The following is an 18834-nucleotide window of genomic DNA, read 5'->3' as shown; positions in this document are numbered from 1 at the left end:
AGCAAGATGGGCTCAGGGAGGTGAGCAGAGGCCAGATCCTAAGGGTGTTTTACAGGTCATGGCAAGAAGCTTCATGGGGCCAGGAATTGTGTTGGTCTTATTCACTGCTATATTCTTTTCCCAGTGTCTAGAACATTTCTGTCATATAGTAGACATTCAATATTTGCTTGAAAATACGACTGAATTAATGAATAGTTCCTAGTTCTGCCCTCTGGCACTTCAAAGCATGAGTTTACTCCATCATCTAAAGCAGAGGTCAGCAATCTTTTCTGTAAAGGCTCAGATAGTAAATATTTTAGGTCTTGCAGGCCATATGGTCTATATCACTACTACTCAATTCTACCATTGAATCACTAGAGCAAACATAAGCAATACATAAGTGAGTATGCTGTGTTCCAACAAAAACTTTACTTATAAAAACAGGTGGCAATAAATTTGAATTTAAAGCTCATCTGGGCCAGGTGTGGTGGCTCGCGCCTGTAATCCCAGCACTCTGGGAGGCTGAGGTGGGCTGATCATTTGAGGTCAGGGGTTTGAGACCAGCCTGGCCAACATGGTGAAACCCTGTCTCTACTAAAACACAAAAAAAATTAGCCAGGTGTCGTCATGCATGCCTGTAATCCCAGCTACACAGGAGGCTGAGGCAGGAGAATCGCTTGAAACCAGGAGGCAGAGGTTGCGGTCAGCCGAGATCGCACCACTGCACTCCAGCCTGGGTGACAGTGTGAGACTCTGCCTCAAAAAATTTTTTTCAAATTAAAATAAAATAAAGCTCATATGGAAATATCAGAGACCCAGAATAGACAAAACAATCTTGAAAAATGAACAAAGTTGAAAGACTCATACTTCCCGATTTTATAACTTACTACAATGCTACAGTAATCAAAACAGTGTGGTACTGACATAAGAACAGACATTTAGATCAATGGACTAGAGTTGAGAGTTCATAAATACATCCTTAAATTTATAGTCAATTGATTTCTGATAAGAGTATCAAGATAGGCTGGGAACAGGGGCTGGCACCTATAATCCCAGCTATTTGGGAGACTAAGACAGGAGGATCACTTGAGACTAAGAGTTTGAGACCAGCCTGTGCAACATAGCCAGACTCCGTCTCTTAAAAAAGAAAAAAAGAGTGTCAAGCAATTAAGTAGAAGGAAAGAATAGTCTTTTCAGTACATGGTGCCGGGACAAGTGGATGTCCACATGTAAAAGAATGAAGTCAGATCCCTACCTCACACCATACATAAAAATTAATTCAAATGGATCAAAGACCTACATCTAAAATCTAAAACTATAAAACTCTTAGAAGAAAACACAGGTGTATATATTCATGACCTTGGATTAGGCAATGTTTTTTAAGACACAACACCAAAAGCACCAGCAACAAAAGAAAAAAAGTTTAGTTGGGCATGATGGTGTGTGCCTGCAGTCCCACTACTCAAGAGGCTGAGATGGGAGGATTGCTTGAGCCTGGGAGGTTAAGGCAGCAGCAAGCCATGACTGTGCCACTGCACTCCAGTGAGGGTTACAGAGAGAGATCCCATATCCATTAAAAAAAAGATAAAACATAAATTGAATTTCATTAAAATTAAAACTTTTATGCAAAGTCACCATTAAAAAATGAAAAGACAACACACAAAGGAAAAGAAACAAAATCTCAAAGCATACATATCTTATAACTCAACAACAAAAAAGGGGAACCCAATTAAAAAATGAGTGAAGGATCTGAATAGACATTTCTCCAAAGAAAATACACAAATATGACAACAAGCACATGAAAACATGCTCAACATCATTATTCATTAGGGAAATGAAAATCAAAACCACAATGAGATACCACTTCACACCCACCAGGAGGGCTATAATAAAAAAAAATTTTTTTTTTTTTTTTGAGACGAAATCTCGCTCTGTCACCCAGGCTGGAGCGCAGTGGCACAATCTTGGCTCACTGCAACCTCCGCCTCCTGGGTTCAAGCAATTCTCCTGCCTCAGCCTCCCGAGTAGCTGGGACTACAGGTGTGTGCCACCACGCCTGGCTAAGTTTTGTATTTTTAGTAGAGACGGGGTTTCACTGTGTTAGCCAGCATGGTCTCAATCTCCTGACCTCGTGATCTGCCTGCTTCAGCCTCCCAAAGTGCTGGGATTATAGGCATGAGCCACCGCGCCTGGCCTATAATAAAAAATATTGATAATAAGAAGTGTTGGCAAGGATGCAGACAAGTTGGAACCCTCACATATTTCTGTTGGGAATGTAAAATGGTGGTACCACTTTGGAAAAACGGTTTGGCAGTTCCTCAAAAAAGTTAAACACGGCCGGGCACGGTGTCTCACGCCTGTAATCCCAGCACTTTGGGAGGCCGAGGCGGGCGGATCACGAGGTCAGGAGATCGAGACCACGGTGAAACCCCGTCTCTACTAAAAATACAAAAAATTAGCCGGGCATGGTGGCAGGCGCCTGTAGTCCCAGCTTCTCGGGAGGCTGAGGCAGGAGAATGGCGTGAACCCGGGAGGCGGAGCTTGCAGTGAGCCGAGATTGCGCCACTGCACTCCAGCCTGGGCGACAGAGCGAGACTCCGTCTCAAAAAAAAAAAACAAACTTGTACACGAATGTTCATAGCAGCATTATTTATAATAGCCGAAAAATAGAAACAACCACATGTTCCACCAACTGATGAATGGATAGACAGAATGTGGTATATCCAAATGATGGAATGCTATTTGGCCGCAAAAAAGAAAAGTGCAGATTCATGCTATAACATAGATGAATCTTAAAAGCGTTATGCTAAAAAGCCACACACTTTGTAATTTCATTTACGTGAAATGTTCAGAATAGGAAAATCCATTGCAACAGAAAATAGATTAGTGGTTTCTTGGGTAGGGCCAGTATGGGAGAAGGAAGTGACTGCTAAGATGGGTAAGAGGTTCCTTTTTGGGGTGATGAAAACGTCCTGGAATTAGATAGCAGGGATGGTTGCAAAACTTTGTGAATATAGTTTGTGAATAGTCAAAACCACTCAATTAAATAAAATAACAAACAAGCAAACAGGCAACATTCTGGATTTGGCCCACTGGCCACAAATTGCTGGTCTGTGATTTAAAGGACAGTCCTCACGAAAGGAAATCTCTCACAAAGTCAGATCCCTGCTCCATCTTTTTCTTTATTTTTTTATTTTTATTTTTGAGAGAGTCTCACTCCGTCGCCCAGGTTAGAGTGCAGTGGTGCAATTTCGGCTCACTGCAACCTCCGCCTCCTGGGTTCAAGCAATTCTCCTGCCTCAGCCTCCTGAGTAGCTGGGATTACAGGTGCCTGCCATCACGCTCGGCTAATTTTTTGTATTTTTAGTAGAGATGGGGTTTCACCATGTTGGCCAGGCTGGCATCTTTTTCTTTAAACATGACTGTTTAATGAACTTGGTATCTAGTTTACTTCTCTAAAATGGTATTATCTTAAAAAGCTCTGACAAGTCTTTGTTAGAATAAGGTTACACTATGCCCATGGAACTGCTCTGGTCTACCAAAGCTATTCACAAAGGAAATCAATCTAGTTTCATATGACTTGTTTCCATAAATTCGTAATTTGAATTTATGCCAAAATGATATAAGAAACAAAATGGAAAAAGCAAGCAGGCCAGATTGTAAAGGTGAGATAGATACATAATGTTTGCAGTTGTTTAAGGATAATATGAAGAAAACTAATAAGGCAAGAGAATAAATCCACCAAGCCAGGAACTATCTATTAAGCCATTTTTAAAACAGACACACGGTTGAGGTGGAAAGGATATGAACTCTGGAGCCAGATAAGCCTGATATAAATCTTTTAAATCTTATTTCTACCACTCATCTGACCTTAGAAATGCCGAGTTTTACTCTGATTTGTAAAGTGAGATTCCTTTCTTCTTCTACCATGTGTCTAATACTGTGCCAAGAAATCCCACAAGTGAATAAAATAGCAGGAATCAAAGTGTGATCACAACTTCCAAGGTGATCTTGGAAGATCCCTGGTAATACATACAAAATGAAAGCAAGCAACTCCCCCAAAAAGTGAGGACTACAGGCCATGGCTGGAATCCCAGGATATTTGGTTCTTGTCCAGTTGTGACAATAAAACTCATGAGATGAGCTGGCACATGTAACTGAAGAGGGATGTGGAATGCTCAGCAAAAATGTCCCAGGAAAGTGGAAAACTGATTGGGTCTTATATACTAGAACAGCTTAAATTAATCCTCATTAATTTAAATTTAAATTGTTTAACCTCAACCTCCCTTCTGGTTCTCTTACTTGGTTGCTGCCACTACAACAGTTCTTTGTATTTTCTTTTACTTTTAAAAAATGTTTTATGGAGATGGGGCCTTGCTGTGTTGCCCAGGCTGGTCTCAAACTCCTGGCCTCAAATGATTCTCCTGACTGCCAAAGTGCTGGGATTATAGGCATGAGCCACTGTGCTCCAGCCAGTTCTTTGTATTTTCTTTTCTTTTTTCTTTCTCTCTCTCTCTTTTTTTTATACAGTGTCTCCTTCCGTTGCCCAGGCTGGAGTAAGTGGTATGATCATGGCTCACTGCAGCCTCAACCTCCTAGGCTCAAGCAATCCTCCCATGTTACACTCCCTAGTAGCTGGGACTACAGGCACACACCACCACACCTGGTTAATTTTTGTATTTTTTTGTAGAGATGAGGTCTTGTTATGTTGCCCAGGCTGGTCACAACTCTGGGCTCAAGTGATCCTCCCACCTCAGCCTCCAAAGTGATAGGATTACAGGTGTGAGCCACTATGCTCAGCCCTTTGTATTTTCCTAATGAACAATTTAAACTTTCTATTTTGAAACAATTTCAAACATAAAAAGTTTGCAAGAATAGTATAAGAATGCCCATATATAAGTTTTACCTAATTGATAAATTAAATAATCTTTTTCCCTCTCCCTCCCTCTCCTCTTTCTCTCTCTCTACACACGCGTGCATGCACACACACACACACACACACGTGTAAAGTACTTTTTTTCTGAACCATTTGAGAAATCAGTTGTAGACTTCAGGATCCCTTACATTTAACTACTTCCGGGTATAATTCTTAAGAACATTGGCCATTCTTTTATTTAACCAGTGCATATTTATCAAAATCAGAAAATTTAACACTGATAGAATACTGTTGTCTACCATATAGTCCATATTCAAATTTCATTAACTGTCCAATAATGTCCATTTTATTTTCCTCATTCAGAATCCAATCCAGGCTCACACACTGCATTTGGTTTATGTTTTCTTAATGTCATTAAGAAAATTAGTCACTGGCTGGGCGCGGTGGCTCACACCTGTAATCCCAACACTTTGGGAGGCTGAGGCAGGCAGATCATGAGGTCAGGAGATCAAGACCATCCTGGCTAACACGGTGAAACCTCGTCTCTACTAAAAATACAAAAAATTAGCCGGGCGTGGTGGCGGGCGCCTGTAGTCCCAGCTACTCGGTAGGCTGAGGCAGGAGAATGGCGTGAACCTGGGAGGCAGAGGTTGCAGTGAGCCGAGATCGCGCCACTGCACTCCAGCCTGGCCGACAGAGCAAGACTCCATCTCAAAAAAAAAAAAAAAAGAAAAAGAAAAAGAAAATTAGTTATTTTCTCTGTTTCTTTTAATCTGAGACAGTTCCTCAGCCCTTTTTTGTTTCCTATGACACTGAAATTTTTGAAGACTATATCAACTTTTGCCCTGTCCCAGGACTAGAATTAGTTATTTCTCCAAGGATTCCTGCTTCCGTTTAATACAGAATGGTATTTAGAAACTAGTAACCCATAATTACTATGGTATCACTGCTTCTAAATTACCTTTGCGTGGACAGAGCTGGAAATAATAGATAAATACAAATTTCTATATATGTAGTTTATTTTTATTTTTTTAGAGACAAGGTCTCACTCTGTTGCCCAGGCTGGTGTGTAATGGCGCAATCATAGCTCACTGCAGCCTTGACCTCCCGGGCTCAAGAGATTCCCCTGCCTCAACCTCCTGAGTAGCTAGAAGTATAGACATGTGTAACCATGCCCGGCTATTTTTTATTTGTGGAGATAGGGATCTCACTATGTTACCCAGGCTGGTCTCCAACTCCTGGCTTCAAGCTATACGTGTTTTTAAAATCATGAGTTTATATTGAAACAGGCTAATTCCAATCCAGTACCTCAAAAGTTCTTCCTCGTCTTTCCCTATTCCGTATTTGAATTTCCCTTCTACAGTGAGAACTCTGGCTCCCAACAACACTGACTTCTTTATTCAATTCTGTAACATACACAAAGTAGTTATAGAATTGCTACAGTGATACTACTACAAATGACAAATCTACTAAGTAGAGCTCAAGATTTCTTTGAAGTTCATTTTATCTTTACGCTGAAAATATATACAAAGTATCATGTTAAAAAATTGGCTGGGCACGGTGGCTCACGCCTCATCCCAGCCCTGTGGGAGTACTTGGGAGGCCAAGGAGGGATCACTTGAGCCCAGGAGTTTGAGACTAGCCTGGGCAACACAGCAAAACCTTGCCTCTACTAAAAAAATTTTTTTTCTTTGTTTTAAGACAGAGTTTCACTCTTGTTGCCCAGGCTGGAGTGCAATGGTGCGATCTCAGCTCACCACAACCTCTGCCTGCCGGGTTCAAGCGATTCTCCTGCCTCAGCCTCCCGAGCAGCTGGGATTACAGGCGTGCACCACCTCGCACGGCTAATTTTTGTATTTTTAGTAGAGACGGGTTTCACCATGTTGGTCAGGCTGGTCTCGAACTCCTGGCCTCAGGTGATCTACCCGCCTCGGCCTCCTAAAGTGCTGGGATTACAGGCGTGAGCCACTGTGCCTGGCCTATTTTTTATTTAAAAAAAAAAATTTTTAGGCGGGGCGCAGTGGCTCACGCCTGTAATCCCAGCACTTTGGGAGGCCGAGGTGGGCGGATCACCTGAGGCCGGGAGTTCAAGACCAGCCTGACCAACATGGAGAAACCCCATCTCTACTAAAAATACAAAAATCACCGGGCATGGTAGCACACGCCTGTAATCCCAGCTGCTAGGGAGGCTGAGGCAGGAGAATCGCTTGAACCCAGGAGGTGGAGGTTGTGGTGAGACGAGATCGTGCCATTGCACTCCAGCCTGGGCAACAGAGTGAGACTCCATCTCAAATAACATAACATAACATAACATAACATTAACATAACAACATAACATAAAATACAAAAAGTAAATTACATGAGTTAGTTGGCATCCCACTTCCCAACTTTGTTGATTTAATTTTACTTTTTGAAAACATAAAGTCTCAACATGGTTCTAAAAGTAAACAGGCATGGTGGCTCGCACCTGTAATCCCAACATCTTGGGAGGCTGTGGCAGGCAGGTCACTTGAGGCCAGGAATTTGAGACCAGCCTAGCAAACATGGTGAAACCTTGTCTCTACTCAAAATACAAAAATTAGCCGAGCATGGTGGCAGATGCCTGTCATCCCAGCTACTCAGGAGGTTGAGGCACATGAATTGCTTGAACCCAGGAGGCGGAGGTTGCAGTGAGCCAAGATCACGTCACTGCACTCCAGCCTGGGCAACAGAGACAGGCTCTGTCTCAAAATAAAAATAAAATAAATAAAAGTAAAAACTACAAAAAGGTCCACAGAAGAGTTATTCACCTTTCTCTACCCTTCTACCTTATACCTCCCACCCGCTGGAGTGACCAATTGCATTAGTTTCTCCTTATCCATCCTGTGCTTGCCTCTGTTTACAAAAACCATGCAGGTGCGTATATCAATTCTTATCCTCCCTGTTACACCAAAATTGGCAAAAATTATATTAAAATGGCCCTCAAGCATGTGGAATATATATTAAACTTCATTCATAAGAGAAATGTAACTTAAAACTATACTGAGACACTTTTCACTAGTTAGAATGATAAAAAAAAATTCAAAAGCTCGACCACATAGTCTACTGATGAGTTATGGAGAAACAGGCACATTCATGCATTGCTAGTGGAAAGACAAAATGGTGCAACTCCCATGGTGAAGAATTTGGCAACATCTGTTTTGTTTGTTTGTTTGTTTATTTTTGAGATAGGATCTTACTCTGTTGCCTAGGCTGTTTTATTATTTTAATTTTTAATTTTTAATTTTTTGAGGGAGAGTCGCTCTGTTGCCCAGGCTGGAGTGCAGTGGCACAATCTTGGCTCACTGCAACCTCCACGTCCTCCCAGGCTCAAGCGATTGTTGTGCCTCAGGCTCCCAAGTAGCTGGGACCACAGGGGTGTGTCACCACCCCTGGCTAATTTTTGTATTTTTAGTAGAGACAGGGTTTCACCGTGTTAGCCAGGCTGGTCTCCAACTCCTGAGCTCAAGTAATCCACCTGCCTTGGCCCCCCAAAGTGCTGGGATTACAGCACTTGCCCTAATTATACCTCTTAAATGTCTCTCAAATCCACTGACTTCTCTCCATCCAAATTACTGTTATTTTAGTTCAGGTAACCCATCACCTCTTCCTGAATCACTGTCATAACCTCTTAACTGGTTCTGCCTGTCTCCAGTTTAAACTCCTGCAATCTATTCTTCATTTTGAAGCCAACATTAATTTTTTAAAAAGCATAACTCTGCCCAGGCATGGTGGCTCATGTCTGTAATCTCAGCACTTTGAGAGGCCAAGGTGGGTGGACTACATGAGCCTAGGGGTTCAAAACCAGCCTGGGCAACACGGTAAAACCCTGTTTCTAACTAGCTGGGCATAGTGGTGCATGTCTGTAGTCCCAGCTACTCAGGAGGCTGAGGTAGGAGGATCACCCAAAGCCCAGAAGGTCAAGGCTATCGTGAGCCATGATCGCATCACTGCACTCCAGCCTGGGTGACAGAGCAAGACTCTGTCTCAAAAACAACAACAACAACGACAACAAAAAAGGCCGGGCGCGGTGGCTCATGCCTGTAATCCCACCACTTTGGGAGGCTGAGGCAGGCGGATCACAAGGTCAGGCGTTCGAGACCAGCCTGGCCAATATGGTGAAATGTCGTCTCTACTAAAAATACAAAAATTAGCCAGGAGTGGTGGTGCACACCTGTAGTCCCAGCTACTCAGGAGGCTGAGGCAGAATTCCTTGAACCCAGGAGGCGGAGGTTGCAGTAAGCCAAGATTGCGCCACTGCACTCCAGCCTGGGTGACAGAGCAATTCCATCTCAAAAACAAAAAACAAAAAACAAAAAACTCTGATCATGTTGCTCTTATGGTCAAAACCATTCAATGACTCTCCATTGTCCATAGTCTTCCATGTAGCCTACAACATCCTTCATTATGAACAGCCCATCCACACTTACCTCACCAACCTCATTTCTCATCCCTCTTCCACTTGGACTTTGTGACTAATTGTTCTCTTGAACTGAGTATTCTCTTTTCTCTCTTGCCACACTCATATGTTAGCCTAACATATTTACTGTTCTGTACTTTTTTTTTTGAGGCAGTCCCACTCTGTTGCCCAGGTTGGAGTGCAGTGGTGTGATCATGGCTCACTGCAGCCTCAACCTCCTGGGCTCAAGCGATCCTACTGCTTCAGCCTCCCAAGTAGCTGGGACTATAGGCATGTGCCTCCACACCTGGCTGATTTTTTTTTTTGGAGAAACAGGGCCTCCTTATGTTACCCAGGCTGGTCTTGAACTCCTTTCTGGACTCGCCATCCTCTCATCTCAGCCTTCCAAGGTGTTGGGATTTACAGGCATGAGCCACTGCACCCAGCCTACATTTTTAATTTAAAAAAGTACCTTGGGCTGGGCACAGTGGCTTACGCCTGTAATCCCAGCACTTTGGGAGGCTGAGGAGGGTGGACCACCTGAGGTCAGGAGTTCAAGACCAGCCTGGCCAACATAGTGAAACCCCATCTCTACTAAAAATACAAAAATTAGCTGGGTGTGGTGGCATGCACCTGTAGTCCCAGCTACTTGGGAGGCTGGGGCAGGAGAATCGCTTGAACCTGGGAGGCGGAGGTTGCAGTGAGCCAAGATCGCGCCACTGCACTCCAGCCTAGGTGACAGGGCAAAACTCCGTCTCAAAACACACATACACACACACACACACACAAAAACAACCTAAAAAATTTAAAAAAAAAAAGTATCTTGAAAGCCAATCTGTCATCTCTCTGGCCTATCATTCTGCACTCATCTGTGAAATCTCTCTTTTTTCATGCTTTCATTTTTGATGGTATAGAGGCAGAGGTCTTGCCATGTTGCCGAGGCTGGTCTCGAACTCCTGAGCTCAAGTGATCCGCCTGCCACAGCCTCACAAAGTACTGAGATTACAGGAGTGAGCCACCATGCCTCGCCTGTGAAATTCTCAAAATGATGATGAACACATTGGGGTTTGAGAGAGAATATTTGTTGAGCATTATGTTTGATATAAGACTGAAGGAGTATGATAGGAGCAAAAGTTGGTACAAACACCATGGAAGGCAATTTTGGTAATATTTATCAAAATCACAGATGCGTATATCCTCTGACCTACAAATTCCACCCCAGGTATTCATCTGATAGGGATATAACTGCATGTGCCAAATGATGTCGTAAGGAACGACCTTGTACATGCAAAAAATTGTAAGTAATCTACATGTCTATTGGTATGGATAATTTAAGTAAATTATGGGTCCACATACACAACAGAACACTCTGAACCATGAAACAATTAGAAATTAGAAATATCTTATGTATTAATATGGCAAAATTATGAAAATATCTTTTTAAAGATACTTCATTGTTTTAGACCTTATTTTTTTAGTAAGTTGCTGATTTTCTTACTGAAACAGTAAATATGTTAGGCTAACATTTGTGAGAAAAGGTAAGAATTTTATGCATAAAATTCCTCTGAAAGGATACTGAAACTCATTATATTAGTTGATTCCATGTAAGTGGATTAGGTAGCTGGGAAAAATAATGAGGAGATGACTTTTTAAACTTTTGAATTTGAACCATATGAATGTTGACCTATTAAAAAATAAGGTGAGTGGATCACTTGAGGACAGGAGTTTGAGACCAGCCTGGTCAACTTGGTGAAACTCCATCTCTAGCAAAATAAAAAAATTAGCTGGAGTTTGAGACCAGCCTGGCCAACTTGGCGAAACTCCATCTCTAGCAAAATAAAAAAATTAGCTGGGTGTGATGGCATACGCCTGTAATCCCAGCTACTCAGAAGGCTGAGGCACGAGAATTGCTTTAGCCCAGGAGGCAGAGGTTGCACTGAGACGAGATTGGCCACTGCACTACAGCCTAGGCGACAGAGTGAGGCCCTGTTGCCAAAAAAAAAAAAGAAAGTAACCCAAGTTAAATTGGAGGCTTTTTAAACAGTCAGCTCTGTAGGTACAAATTCTATCAACATACAGGAAGGGTAACAAATATCAAGACTAGCTAAAGTCTGAATTTTAAACGGACATAAAATGTAAACTATAAAGTCAAAAAGTAAAAATCAGACCAGATTATTAAGGTGGAAGCTAGAGAAATCGCATGGTTGAATGGGGATAAGGTTATGAAAGCTACTTCTAAATGTGGAAAATCAAAAAAGCCAATCACACGAACAGGTTTTTATTGAGCATCTACTAAATGTTTGACACTATGTCATAATAGTTCTCTTTCAGCTTCCCTTTGCATTTTTCAAAAGCATACAGAGTAGAAAATTGGAAAACCCAGGAAAAAATGTTTTGCCCAGATCGTAAAGAAAACATAACCAGTAACCACCAAAAGGCAGGAGCTTTTACTGTTGATTTTCCCTCTTATCCAACCCTTACCTCCCACTAATCACCTTTTCTTAATGTCAAAGATAACCTATTATTGATTGACTAACATGAGGTTCATATGTGACAATGATGGAAATAAAACAGGGAAGGAAATGACTGAAGAAGTTTTAAATAGCTAGATGCCATCAAATCAGCATCTTGGGACTGGTGTCTTAGGAAACTTTAAGAGCTTTCCATAAATAACAACAATAATGGCAGCTAAGGTTTGTTGTATGCCATGGACTTATACAATATACTGGACACTGTGCTAGGTCCTTTACATAAATTAACTTACACCTAAGAGACATTATTTTACAGATGAAGAAATGGCCTTTAGAAGTTAAACGACTTCTCCAAGTTCATACTGCTTATAGAGGTATTTTAATTACTATTTGAGGTAATGCAAATAGTATTCCCTCCAACTCCAAACCAGGAAAGAGGAAAACAGATGGCTTTTTGAGAGTTAGACTGTAAAAATCAACACATTCGAGCTTTTTTTCCTCCTTGGCTACCATGATACCACGTTCTCCTCAGACCTCTATGGCTATTCTTTCTGTCTTCAGTGGGTAGAGGAAGAGGAAAAGTAGGTACTCTCTAAATGCTGAAACACCTTGGTTCTTGGTCCTGGACCCTTTTCTTGCTCCTCCTACTTTTCCCCCAGGAGATATTATTCAGGTATCCCATTCCATGGCTCTATAGAGCAGTGGTTCTTAACATTTTCAGTTTCAGGACCCCTTTACGCTATTAAAAACAACTGAGGATCCCAAAGAGCTTTTGTTTATATGGGTGATATCTGTCAATATTTATCACATTAGAAATTAAAATATATTTTTTTTCTGAGATGGAGTTTTGTGCTTGTTGCCCAGGTCTGGAGTGCAATGGCGAGATCTTGGCTCACTGCAACCTCCACCTCCGGGGTTCAAGCGATTCTCTTGCCTCAGCCTCCCAAGTTGCTGGGATTACAGGCATGCACCACCGTGGCTGACTGATTTTTGTATTTTTTTGTAGAGATGGGCTTTCTCCATGTTGGTCAGGCTGGTCTCAAACTCCTGACCTCAGGTGATCCGCCCACCTCAGCCTCCCTAAGTGCTGGGATTACAGGCGTGAGCCACTGTGCCCGGCATTTTTTTTTTTTTTTTTTTAACAGGGTCTCACTCTGTCACCCAGGCTGGAGGGCAGTGGCACAATCACAGCTCACTGCAGCCTTAACCTCCTGGGCCCAAGTGATTCTCCCATTTTAGCCTCCCAAATAGTTGGGACAAGTATGCACCACCATGCTTGGCTAATTCATTTTTTAAAAAATGTTTAGTAGAGACACGGTCTCACTATGTTGCCCAGGCTGGCATATTATTAATTCGCTAAAAAACAACAATAAAAAACACATTTTAAATGAAATAACTATATTTTCCAAGGCAAAGAATTTAATGAGAAGAGTGGCATTGTTTTACATTTTTGCAAACTTCTTTAATGTCTAGTTTAATGGAAGACCAGTAGATTCTCATCTGCTTTTGTATTCAGCCCATTGCAATGTCATTTTTGGTTGAAGTATATGAAAAAAATCCAGCCTCACAAAGAAGCTGGAATTGGAAGGAATATTTGAATAGCCTTTTCAGGTAACTGTGTATATCTTTCTTTGATACTATGCCAAAACTCAACAAGTACTAATTTCTTTTAAGATTACAGTGTGGGCTAGGCACAGTAGCTCACACCTGTAATCCAAGCACTTTGGGTGGTTGAGGCAGGTGAATGGCTTGAGCTCAGGAGTTTGAGACCAGCCTGGGCAACATGGTGAAACCCTGTCTCTACAAAAAAATACAAAAATTAGCTGGGCATGGTGGCATGTATCTGTAATCCCAGCTATTCAGGGGGCTGAGGCAGGAGGATCACTTGAGCCCGGGAAGTTGAGGCTGCAGTGAGCCATGATGGCACCACTGCATTCCAGCCTGGGCAACAATGCAAGACACTGTTTAAAAAAAAAAAAAAATTAGATTCAAAATGTGATCTTGGCTGGGTGAGGTGGCTCACGCCTGAATTCCCAGCACTTTGGGAGGCCATGGTGAGAGACCTGTTTGAGGTCAGGAATTGGAGATCAGCTTGGGCAACATAGCAAGACCCCAACTCTACCAAAAACAAAACAAAACAAAACAAAGACCCACAAAACACATGATGTTGAGGAAGAAAAGAGAACGGAACTAACATTGTGGAGTCTCTATGTCAGACACAATGAAAAAGCTGAATTTCTGGACCAAAGGTCTGGCCTATCCATGGACTGGACAGGACAAACTTGAACAAGTGTTTTGGTTTTTGGTTTTGTATTTTTTTAAACATTTTATTATTTTATTTTAATTTTTAGAAACGAGGTCTTGCTATATTGCTCAGGCTGGACTTGAAATCCTGGGCTCAAGCAATCCTGTCTCAGCCTCCCAAATAGCTGGGACTATAGGCATGTGTCATTGAGCCTGGCCTTCTTTTATTTTTTTCTTTTTTGAGACAGAGTCTCCCTTTGTTGTCCAGGATGGAGTGCAGTGGCACTATCTTGGCTCACTGCAACTTCCGCCTCCTGGGTTCAAGCAATTCTCGTGCCTTAGCCTCCCGAATAGCTGGGATTACAGGCATGCACCACCATGCCTTGCTAATTTTGTATTTTTAGTAGAGTTGGGATTTCACCATGTTGGCCAGGCTGGTCTCAAACTCCTGACCTCAAGTGATCCACCCTCCTTGACCTCCCAAAGTGCTGCGAATACAGGCATGAGCTGGTCTTTTTTTTTTAAATACCTATTCTCAGTCTACATCCCTACAGCATTGCTTTGATGCTAAAATAAGAAAGTGTGTGTGTTTGTGTGTGTGTGCACATATACATTATGTGTATATGTATATGAAAACACTATAAATTCTATATTCCTGTATATAGGTAGGAATCTGTATTCACTGCCCAAGCCAATAGTAAAAATAGTGGTATGGAATTGAACAAACTTTTTTAAAGCACAAAGCAAATAATATGTCCAAAAAAATAATTTAAGGCCAGGCGCGGTGGCTCACGCCTGTAATCCCAGTGGGAGGCCGAGGCGGGCAGATCACGAGGTCAGGAGATCAAGACCATCCTGGCTAACATGGTGAAACCCCGTCTCTACTAAAAATACAAAAAATTAGCCGGGCGTGGTGGCGGGCGCCTGTAGTCCCAGCTGCTCAGGAGGCTGAGGCAGGAGAATGGCGTGAACCCGGGAGGCAGAGCTTGCAGTGAGCGGAGATCACGCCACTGCACTCCAGACTGGGTGACAGAGCGAGACTCCATCTCAAAAAAAAATAAAATAAAAAATAATAATTTATACGTGACTATGTCAATTGCTGATCTTGATTCAGATTTAGTTGTCTACTGGAGAAGTAACTGTCAGAGAAACACTTGTTTATGCCTTGATAAGGCCAAGAGGATTTCTGCAGGCAGAGAATGGACAGCAGGCCATCCGCATCTAGGGTGCAAACTGGATCTCTTACCTGCAGCTCTGCTTCCAGGCCCAGCCGCCGGATAAAGGGGTCAGTGACATGGTAGCGCCGCTCAAAGCTCAGGGCACCCCGCTCCTAGGGGACAGAAACAAATTCGTGCTTTCATTGATTCAATTAAATATGATTTATTATGTGCCTCTTATATATCCAGCCCTTTCCTGGGCACCACAGGAGCTAAAGAAGACAACAAGGAACTGGCCTATAGGACTTTGTATTATTCTTGGGCAAGGATTAGAGAAGAATAGAAGACACTAGTATCTAATTAAGCACTAAGTTGTGCTGTTCAGTTTTTTTTTTTTAAGAAAGCAAAAAATTTTTAAAAAGGAAAGAAGAAAAATTGGAAACAACAATAGGGAATAGTTCCATATTTAGGTTGGACAGGGTGGGCATCATCTTTAGGGCACATATTGCACACAAAGGGAAAAAAAACCCCTGTTGATTCCGTGCCTCTAGGAAATGGCCCCTGTCTTTGAGGACCACCCAGTCTAATGAAATCACACACAAAAAACTTCCACAAATGGACAAAGCTAAAAGGATTCAGGGGCTGGGCATGGTGGCTCATGCCTGTAATCCCAGTACTTTGGGAGGCCAAGGAGGGCGGATCACCTGAGGTCAGGAGTTCAAGACCAGCCTGGCCAACATGGTATAACCCCATCTCTATTAAAAATACAAAATTAGCCAGGCATGGTGGCACGTGCCTGTAATCCCAGCTACTCGGGAGGCTGAGGTAAGAGAATCACTCAAACCCGGGAGGTGGAGGTTGCAGTGAGCCAAGATCATGCCACTGCACTCCAGCCTGGGCAACAAGAGCAAAACTCCGTCTCAAAGAATAAAAATAAAAATAAGATAAATAAAAGGATTCAGGGATGCAGGGAAAAATACACAAATATGCCAAGTACATGGCTCACGCAGAGGCACATACTCAATCCTTCTAAATGGTGACCACAGCTTATGCTGCATGCCACTTGATTTTTAAAAATTTGTAGTTAAAAATTTTTCTAGGTCAGGCATGGTGGCCATGCCTGTAATCCCAGCACTTTGGGAGGCCAAGGCAGGTGGATCACGAGGTCAGGAGATCAAGATCTCCTGAGTAACACGGTGAAACCCCGTCTCTACTAAAAATACAAAAAATTAGCTGGGCGTGGTGGCGGGTGCCTGTAGTCCCAGCTACCTGGGAGGCTGAGGCAAGAGAATCGCTTGAACCCAGGAGGTGGAGTTTGCAGTGAGCCGAGATCACACCACTGCACTCCAGCCTGGGCAACAGAGCGACACTCTGTCTCAAAAAAAAAAAAAAAAAAAAAAAAAAAAAAAAAAAAAAAAAAAATTTTTTTTTAGTAGTTTTTAGCACTTAACTTGTCAAAGAACTTTCTCAAGCTCATTCAGATTTCATTCTCAAGGTCAGGCAGACAGCCATTATCATCATTTAACAACATAAAACTGAGGCATAGGAGGTAAAATGACTAAAGACCTATAGTTAGTTAATTAGGGTAGTGGTGAGATGAAGCTCCTGACTCCAGCTGGGGATTCTTACCAGTGCTGGAGCACATCATGCCTTGGTTTAATGTATTCCATTAAACCTCTATGGCTCCTTTTCTGAGGGTTTCTCTAACAAAGCCTGGGGCCACTTCACTAACTGAACTTGACTGCCCAGTCATCCATTTATCTCACAGGTATCAGAGTGTTTTCTACATACAAACTGCAGAGGACAGGCTTTAGCACAGGAGAGCCTCAAAGAGAATACAAGCTGAACTGGGACTAATACTCTCCCAGGATCTCTTACATATACAACTTGGCAGCTGGAGCAACATGAAGAAGTTATATTTGCTCTTGTGCACCACCTCCCCAACACAAGGATGTGTATGTATCTGCACAACACATTGACAGCTCCCCTCCCTTGCCAGCCTGCATTAATCTCAGCAGCCCAGGCACAAGTATGTGGAGAGAGTCTCCATGAAATCCATGTTCTTAGATAATACAAGATGGAGAGAAAGAGACGTTGATTCTAGTCCTGGGTCTGCCACTAACTAGCTATGTGACTTTAGGCAAGTCACAGACTGTAGATTTCAGTTTTTTCATCTGTAAAATCAATCTGTGGGAAAGAAAGGATCTCATGATCTGGTTCAGAAGTCTGGGCTGCTTACCTTGATCTGCCTACGGATGAGGTCTCTAGTTATGTTGACTTTTGCCATCTTTTCTTAATGGTTCAACAGAAGGAAGCTATAAAAGGATCTTCAGGACCCCTGAGCATTCCAGCCAAGCCCAGGTCCACAAAATACACATTTAATTACCTGGGGGAAAAAAAACCATCAAACTTTGGAGGATGGATAATAAGGTGACTCCCAAGACCTAATTCCACCCCTAAAACAGCCCATCCAGTGAACTGGCCCTTGCCTGTCATTTGTGGCATGGTGGGCTGGCCCTGCTCCATAGTGTTGAAAAACCTCTGGAATGGGTGAAGTGGGTGGGGAGAACAGTAGCACAGTCCCAACAAGCATTGGAACAAACACGGAAGGAATATGTTATGCTTCATCAGAAAATGGCAGGTTGGGTTTAAGTATGAAGGATAATGGTAGCATATCCTTAAAGTTAGAACAAGGCAAAGCTAGAAAGACATCAAGTTTCACTTGCTCAGCAGGCATCTGTGGCAGCTCGTCTGAACTTTTAGTTATGCTTCAAATCTCTGATCCTCAGCTTGGCCCTCCCCGAAACCAAATCAGTATCACAGAGAGAACTCTCAAGCCTCCAATAGATTCACAGAATCAAACGGTGTAAAGGGAATGTAATGGTGACTGTGTCCAAGACCCAACCTAATAAAGAAATCCTTCTTTAACATCCTGGTAGGGCCGGGCGTGGTGGCTCACGCCTGTAATCCCAGCACTTTGGGAGGCCGAGGTGGGCGGATCACAAGGTCAGGAGATCGAGACCATCCTGGCTAACACCATGAAACCCCGTCCCTACTAAAAATACAAAAAAATTAGCTGGGCATGGTGGCGAGTGCCTGTAGTCCCAGCTACTCGGGAGGCTGAGGCAGGAGAATGGTGTGAACCTGGGAGGCAGAGCTTGCAGTGAGCCAAAATTGTGCCACTGCACTCCAGCCTGGGCGACAGAGTGAGACTCCATCTCAAAACAAAACAAAAAAACAAAAACAAAAAACAAAAAACAAACAAAAACATCCTGGTAGGTAGGCTTTTAGTCTCACTACTCTTTTTTTCCTTTTTTGAGACAGGGTCTCATCACTCTGTCACCCAGGCTGCAGTGCAGTGGCATGATCATGGCTCACTATAGCCTCAACTTCCAAGGCTCAAGTGATCCTCCCATCTCAGCCTCCTGAGTAACTGAGATCACAGGTGCACACCACCTCTCCCAGCTAATTTTTTTTTTTTTTTTTTTTTTTTTTTTGTAGAGATGGAGTCTTGCCATCTTGCTGAAGCTGGTATTGAAATCCTGGGCTCAAGAGATCTGCCTACCTCAGCTTCCCAAAGTGCTGGGATTACAGGCATGAGCCACTGCGCCTGGCCTAGCCTTACCACTTGTTGAAGCAACCTATTCCCGTGTTATACAACTCTGATTGTTAAAAATAATAAGCAATTCT

At 42.7% G+C, this 18834-nt stretch overlaps 1 protein-coding gene across 1 annotated transcript in view; it reads right to left on the bottom strand.

Moving 5' to 3' along the window:
* Positions 1–18834, bottom strand: part of WDTC1 (WD and tetratricopeptide repeats 1) — a 77551-nt gene that overhangs the window by 34022 nt on the left and 24695 nt on the right. Inside the window, exons 2-3 of the mRNA XM_012498512.2 lie at positions 17384–17530; positions 15234–15317 (exon numbers count right to left, since the gene is read on the bottom strand). Coding sequence (XP_012353966.1) covers positions 15234–15317; positions 17384–17431 — 132 coding nt within the window. The 5' untranslated portion in view covers positions 17432–17530. The remainder of the gene's footprint in view (positions 1–15233; positions 15318–17383; positions 17531–18834) is intronic.

This window comes from Nomascus leucogenys, chromosome 24, assembly GCF_006542625.1.
Source record: "Nomascus leucogenys isolate Asia chromosome 24, Asia_NLE_v1, whole genome shotgun sequence".
Classification (NCBI taxonomy): domain Eukaryota; kingdom Metazoa; phylum Chordata; class Mammalia; order Primates; family Hylobatidae; genus Nomascus; species Nomascus leucogenys.
The sequence above is the reverse complement of the archived record's forward strand: the minus strand, read 5'-3'. Positions and strand labels throughout refer to the sequence as shown.